Genomic DNA, 6,895 nt, shown 5'->3' with positions numbered 1-6,895 from the left:
TGGCGTTTTGACAAAAGGGATAGATAAAAAAATGAATAAATTAAATGTAAAAAACAAAGTTTTCAATCTAGCAGAATGAGAGACCGTTTTAAAAATCTGAAGTAACATGGAAAGAAACGGTTACTTTTCAAAAAATGATATATTGCTTCTTTTTCAACTAATCCAATAAAAAAATTCTATACTTTTTAACGACAAAAAATTGTAATTGTAGTTGAATTCCTTTAGTAACATGTAAAAACTGAGCTTCATTGACTTTGCAAGCATACAGAACCTTCAGAACCCTCCACTACAAAGCATGCCGGCATGAAAAAACACTCATGAACGTCGACACCGAGAACAATGACACCTGCCGCCCTCCAAGGAACGTTGGCCTCCTAGAGCTGCAAGTAACGAACCAATTAATGATGAATGATTTTATTCATTCTGTCATTGATTTACTCAAACTTCGAGATTTGTTTCCCAATCATTGCTTATAATCATCGTTATCCTTCTTCGGGTTTCTGTTTTAATTGCTTTGAAATTTACTCTTCATGAAACTTCGTATTACCTTCCCTCAGCAAGGAGTTGCAGCCTAAGCGAACGCCACCTAGAGGAATCAAGGCCCGTGAATATCCTTCTCTTTCCCCATGGAACGACATCACAGTCGGCTGGCGCCAACTCAAAGAATGGATCCTATCACAACGCCAAGTGTCCTTTGATGCATGGACTGGACTCGAGGGCGAGACCAAAGCCTCCGCAGAACTCGTGTTCAATCTATTTTTGCTCGATCTCCCTGGGATGATGTTAAACTTCTAGATCACAGGTTTTGACTATTCTAGGTCATGTTGGTTAAGCTCACGCTTTCTCGTAGTTCCTTTCTTGCTCGACTGCGGTTACTCAAGTTATTTCTGTCATTTACGGTGAGCCATAGGTATAAAAATGTCAATACTCGGACTTGGCGGGTTCCCTCTGCCCTTCATCCGCAATCCCGATGCTCAGTGTCTTAGGAGCACGTGCGTCTTGAAGCAGTTCTTCGAGGCTGTGGTAGACGCTCCCGGTGTTATTTTCCATTAACATCAACATACTCATGTGCTTCAACAGGTTGCCCTGGTTGCTCACAAGGATCCGGGTCTGAAGAAAAAATATATTAGAAAATTAAATGCAAAGTAAAAAACAAAATCACTACGTTAACAAAAGCATCAACAGAAGCAAATGCTTGTACACAACTTATAAAAGAATACGAAGCGAAATCGACGGCAACGGGGTGACGTCTGTCGACGACGTGAATGGGGCCGATCTTGGGAAGAGTTTGCAGGCTTCCGCAACTTTTCTCAAGCTTGAGTCATCGCAGTCATGAAAACATTTGCTCCTGTGGTTCCAAAAACTCCCAAACACGGAAAATAATTATCTGTTTCCGAATGGTGAACCGGATGAACGTCGCTGACTGGCGCCAACGAGCAAGTGACCCTCACCATTTATCTAGATTCTCATTGTTCTCCGCAACCCTCGATAAGCGCAGCCACCTTCAGAGTTCAGCAGAAATCTAGATGGATTTTGTGAGAAAAAATAACCGGGTTTTTAGGCTTGTGCAAATAACCCATGCACTGCAAATTGCTCAAAGCGGGTGAGAATATTTCGCTAGCGGATGGAGGTATAACGCTAATGTTTGAAAACTTGGCGTTACCTGGATCAGAATATAGTTGAGAAAGACACAATTTCGACAAGAGCCTACGTTCACATAAGCCTAATAATGTCAAAACAATGACTGACATGGGGACCGCTTGTGGGATTTACACCAGAGAAAACACCTGTGAGCAAGAAAGATAATAGATGTTTTATCTTTTTTTTTAGAAATCTTTTTTTTTTCATTCTAAGATAGTCTACAGGCGCGCCCCAATATCAGTCCATGTGTTGAAAAATATTAGGCTTAAATGGACGTCGGCTCCAGAGTAATTTCAAATATCTTGGAAACTAATGTATGGGAAACTTGACTGAAATGCGATACGGAAGTAGAAAGCTACCCTGGCATCAGGGAGTGGCCAACTAATCATATTCACCGGAAATATAGCAAGTGGGTCTGACTCAGTAGAGAATTCGATAATCTATAAAATATTTCTTTATTTGATGGCGCATAAGCTCGTGATATTGGACGTCTTGGCCTTTTCATATCGAAATGCAGTGTGCTGTTAGAGGTGTTAGGATTTGCATAGCGATCGTCTACAACCAAAATAATTAATTACATTTTCGAGCTTCGCGACTTATATGTATTATATCTACCGAGACATGTATTAGAAGATGTGATTGACTTTAATTGACAGTGTTTGGCAATGAGCATAGAATCTTGATGAGATCGACTTGAAATGGCTGTAATTGATACAAGTGAATGATATTGGTAATTATGTGATTTTTGTTTTTGTTCACATACATAAATGGCTCTAAAGGGACCCTGAAAATAAAAAAAAAATGTTTTAAAAAGTCTGGTTGGGACACGCGTGTCAAAGAATTAATTTTACGAGAAAAAAAAAATGTTTTTCTTAGCGCAATATTGACGGTGCGAGACGCGATTTAGTCTGTAGTCACCTCCTTTCTACGAGTTTTCTCTCGGCATTTCGGGCGCGTGGAGGAGTGGTGAATCGGCTTCGCCTTCACGTTGAGGCGGAAAGAGCAAATTAATATTTCGTCGAGCGAATGACTATACTGTGACGTCATGGACTTTGCGCGCAGAATTTCAAATAAATTTCTCGCTGTCAATATTGCTCTACAAAATTTGTTTTCGCGTAAGGTTTATTTTTCGACACGCGTGTCCCAACCAAACTGTTAAAAAAAATTTTAGTGTTTTTAAAGTTTCTTTTGTTTGGTGTCAGCCTCTTCTTAAGGAATAATTGGGGTTGTGTGGATATTTATACACCTTATAGTTGGTCAGCGTTTTCAAAGTTGCGACGAGTCACTCGCTGTAGATGAGCAATTTCGGCAGTACAATACAACCGCACGCCTGGAGTTTTTAACATGGACCACGCAGTAGTGATGCACGAACGTACGCCGGTACGATGCTCATTCAGATCGAAACGGGCAGTGATGGGGATTGAGCCCAGGATTCTGAGGTTCTGCAGCGGGAGCTTTCGCTCCTCGTGCTCCGAGCTGGTGTGCGCTACCCCACTAGGCCACCGATGCCCCCCACCCTTCTTTAGGAAGACTGACGTGAAATGTCTGTCATTGGACATTGATAAGATAATTGGCAATTATATGCTAGTTCGGTGTTTGCGAATAAGTCTGGCTTCGATTGACTATTATTGGCTATAAGCATCAACTTTTTGTAAGTATATCTGCTTGATACGGCTACAAATGGCAATTAATAACACGTTCGGAAAATTATTATCTACTTTTTCTTTATGAACTGGGATGGCGGAATGGCTTCAAGTGGCTATGGCTGGGTATTAGCATCTGTTTCTGACCAGGTTGGCTTTAAATCGCTAGCAAAAGCAATTAGTGATTATAATTGACAATTATGTGCTATTTCAGTGTTTATACCTGAGAATGCCTTCAAACGGCTATTATTGCCTATAAGCCTTTTATTTTTTATTAGATTGGCTTCAGATGGCTACAAATGGCTATTTTGAATTACTGTTGATAGTTATGGGCTATTTTTGTGTTTATACGAACTGGAATGACATTATGTAGCTATTGTTGGCTACTAGCATCTACTTTTGGCCAGATTGGTATAAAATGACTAGCAAATGGCCATTAGTGAGTACAACTGACAATTCTATTTAATTTCAGTTTTTAGGGTTGAGAATAGATTCGATGACTATTATCGGCTATACTCATAATTTGTTATTAGATTGGCTTAAAATAGTAACAAATGGCTATTAGGGGCAAGTATTAATAATTATAAGCCATTTCTGTGTTTAGAAACTCGAAATAGATGATATGGCTATCATTGGCTGTTAGCATCTCTTTTTGACCTAGATTGGCTTCATATGTCTACCATTAGCTACTGGTGGGAATACTTGACAAACACGTGCTATTTCATTGTTCATGCATCACAATAGCTTCAAGTGGCTATATTGGCTATGAGCATATATTTCCAATTAAATCGGTTCGAAATGACAGCATATAGCTATTGGTGAATATTGTTAATAAATATATGATACTTTTGTTTTTACAAATGATAATGACTTTAAGATGGCTGTTTGTTTGCTACTAGCATCTAATTCGTGCAATAGTAGTTTCAAATGGCTATCAATGGGTATTGGTCAGCATTGGTAGCCGGTATTGTGAATGGCAGTCGGCGGCGAAAACTCTATCTGGCACTAACCACTGCGTTTTGTAGAGCACATCGACCCTCTTCAAGCGCCTGGTACGAGCATCATGGTCGGCGTATCGATAACTGCATTCGTCACGTATTGAACTGTGACGAGGCAAAGGGCGGACGATTGTGACGCTGCGGCTGACGACAACAAGGACAACCGAGTGGCTCCAGCTGAGTGGCCATAACTTCATCGGGGGTTATATAAGGATCCCCCCAGCGTCCATCCCTTGCAGTCGGCGGCGAAAACTGTGTGTGGCACTAACCTCTTCGTTTTGAACAGGTGAGAGAAGAGTTGCTCCGTCAGCCTTTTCTTTTTCTTCTATTGCCGCTGACTGCACAGTGTTCACTGTATCTCATTTATCCCTGCCGACATTTGTGTGCGCTTAGGCAATGTCCTTTTAAGATTCATATGAATTGCATGAAACGTGCTCAGCCTTTACTATCTAAGGGGAGGTTCGTGACATGTGTAACCTGACGAAATGGTTACCACCTCGACAGGCCCTGCTCCGGGGTTGCCGATAGCACGTTTTCTGTGATGGGCGCTTCCAGAAGAGAAAGCTAGAAATGTCCTACGTGCTGTACCGGTGAGCTTCGATCCCGTTCAAGGGCGGGCGATGTCGCTCTAGTGGATGACATCACTCAGGCTGTCGGGAACCGGCAGAAGCAGGTCAACGGCGCTAGTGCTGCTAGTGCTAGTGCGGCAGATGCTGGTGGTGCTAGTATCAATCGCCAGGTGGCTACGAATATCGCCGCACTTAATGAGCTCCCCTCGCTAAAAACTAGTGTCGAGACACTATAGGGGGCATTCAGTGGACCCCATATTTGAGGGCGATGTTCAGGGCGCACGCTCTGAACGAGCTTACATTAATAGCCTGCTAAGACCGACAATATTGATGGTGTCGAATGCACGTTGCAAAAGAACTGTGGAAGCTCGCCGACAGCACGCGCTCAGCAACCACGCGCACATATATGGCCGCGAGTGAATTGCCACTTCCAGAAAAAGTTGATCAGTTGCTAGCCCTGGTAACCTGTTGTCGCAGAACTACGCACCACGATCTGCGAACTTCAGTCGACCTTTGACTCTTTTAGCACGAAGTGTGATTCAGTGCTGGATTTTACCTTGACAAACGAGGAATCTGTCAAAGATCTACAAAAATAAGTAGGTGCGGTTAGGGACACGGTGGTGGATCAGTCTCGGGAAATTGAGCGCCTAAAACAGGAATTTAATGGCTCCTAGCAGTATAGCCGCCGGTGCAATATGGAGGTGCATGGCCCATGAAGAAGATTTGATGAGCGTCATGAAAGATCTTTCTGTGAAGCTCAGTCTTCCTCCCCTCCAGTCATCAGACATCCTCGCAATTCATCGCCTGCCGAGAAAGAAAGACTCTTCTTCAACGGTCCTCATTAGTTTCGCTACAGCTAGTCTAAAAAGTGTCTGGATGGCGGCACGCATCAACCTGAAGAAATTGAGCCAATCAAATAACCCGCTGAAGTTGTTCTTCAAAAACAACCTTACCGCGGCGAACAGAGAGCTATTTTGAATGGCTAGATCGAAGCGCAAAGAGCGCGGGTTTCAGTTTGTATGGCTGAAAAATGCTAAAATATTTGCGAGAAAAGTCGAGGGATCACCAGCCATGCGTATAAGTGTAGTACGCCATCGAGATACGCTGGTGTGATTCATGTCAATCTGCTTTTCAATCCCAGATTGCAGTTCGTTGAATCGGGTTTTGGGGCCTATATCTGAAAACTCTTTAATGTTGATTCATGTGAATATTAGAAGCTTGCGAAAGCAATGGGACGAGTTCCAAATATCTGTAAACAGTTTGAAACCGTCAGATCATATTTTTGTTCTCACCAAAATCGTCACCTCTTCTTTTCAGTCTAATCAGTTCACGTTAGATGGCTACAGGGCATTTTTTCCGCACGCGCGATAATAGTAGAGGGGGAGGCATCGTAACTTATATTAGAGATAAATGGCTCCCAGCGAACTAGTATATCTTTTCAGCATGCCGAAGCCTTAGAAATAAAAATATCACCATCCCGAGTTTCCTTTATTCCTATTAGCAGTGTACAGGCCACCCTCGGAAAATGTTTCTATTTTTTTAGCCGAACTGAAGGTACTTTAGGACAGCTGCGGTCTGAGGGGCAACTCTGCTTAGTCGGCGATATGAACATTGCTACGCAAAAATCTAACAAGTTCATTGTCTGCGATTATCTTACACTCTTGTCGGAGCATGGAATCGAAAATACAATTAGTCTCCAAACAAGGCAGGAACTTTTGTTTGGATCTCTGGTAGTTTCCTTAGTGACCAAATAAATATTAGAGCGGCCGATATTCTGATAAAATCTGCGGTCATTAACCAAAAGCTTTTGGATCATTACTTTATTGGATGTAATTTGCAAAATCAGGGCGTGATACAGTATGTTAGCAGGAGCGAGTGCACCCGTGTGACTATCGCGGACGTGGTCAAATTTGACGCTCTGATCTAGTTTGGCGTAGTATGGCCATCGTAGCTCTTGCGCCATAAAACCCGCAAACAACAACCACTGGGAGCTGCTTTTGACTGGGAAGTTTTCTTCGCTCTCAGGAAGACAAAACCTTATATC

At 42.5% G+C, this 6,895-nt stretch overlaps 1 protein-coding gene across 1 annotated transcript in view; it reads right to left on the bottom strand.

Moving 5' to 3' along the window:
• Positions 1-679: 679 nt before the first annotated feature.
• Positions 680-6,895, bottom strand: part of LOC120840279 (multidrug resistance-associated protein 1-like) — a 39,608-nt gene continuing 33,392 nt past the window's right edge. Inside the window, exon 9 of the mRNA XM_042287007.1 lies at positions 680-1,110. Coding sequence (XP_042142941.1) covers positions 922-1,110 — 189 coding nt within the window. The 3' untranslated portion in view covers positions 680-921. The remainder of the gene's footprint in view (positions 1,111-6,895) is intronic.

Source organism: Ixodes scapularis, unplaced genomic scaffold, assembly GCF_016920785.2.
Source record: "Ixodes scapularis isolate PalLabHiFi unplaced genomic scaffold, ASM1692078v2 PGA_scaffold8__174_contigs__length_109621045, whole genome shotgun sequence".
Taxonomy (NCBI): domain Eukaryota; kingdom Metazoa; phylum Arthropoda; class Arachnida; order Ixodida; family Ixodidae; genus Ixodes; species Ixodes scapularis.
Note: the sequence above shows the minus strand (reverse complement) of the source record. Positions and strands in the feature narration are given on the sequence as shown.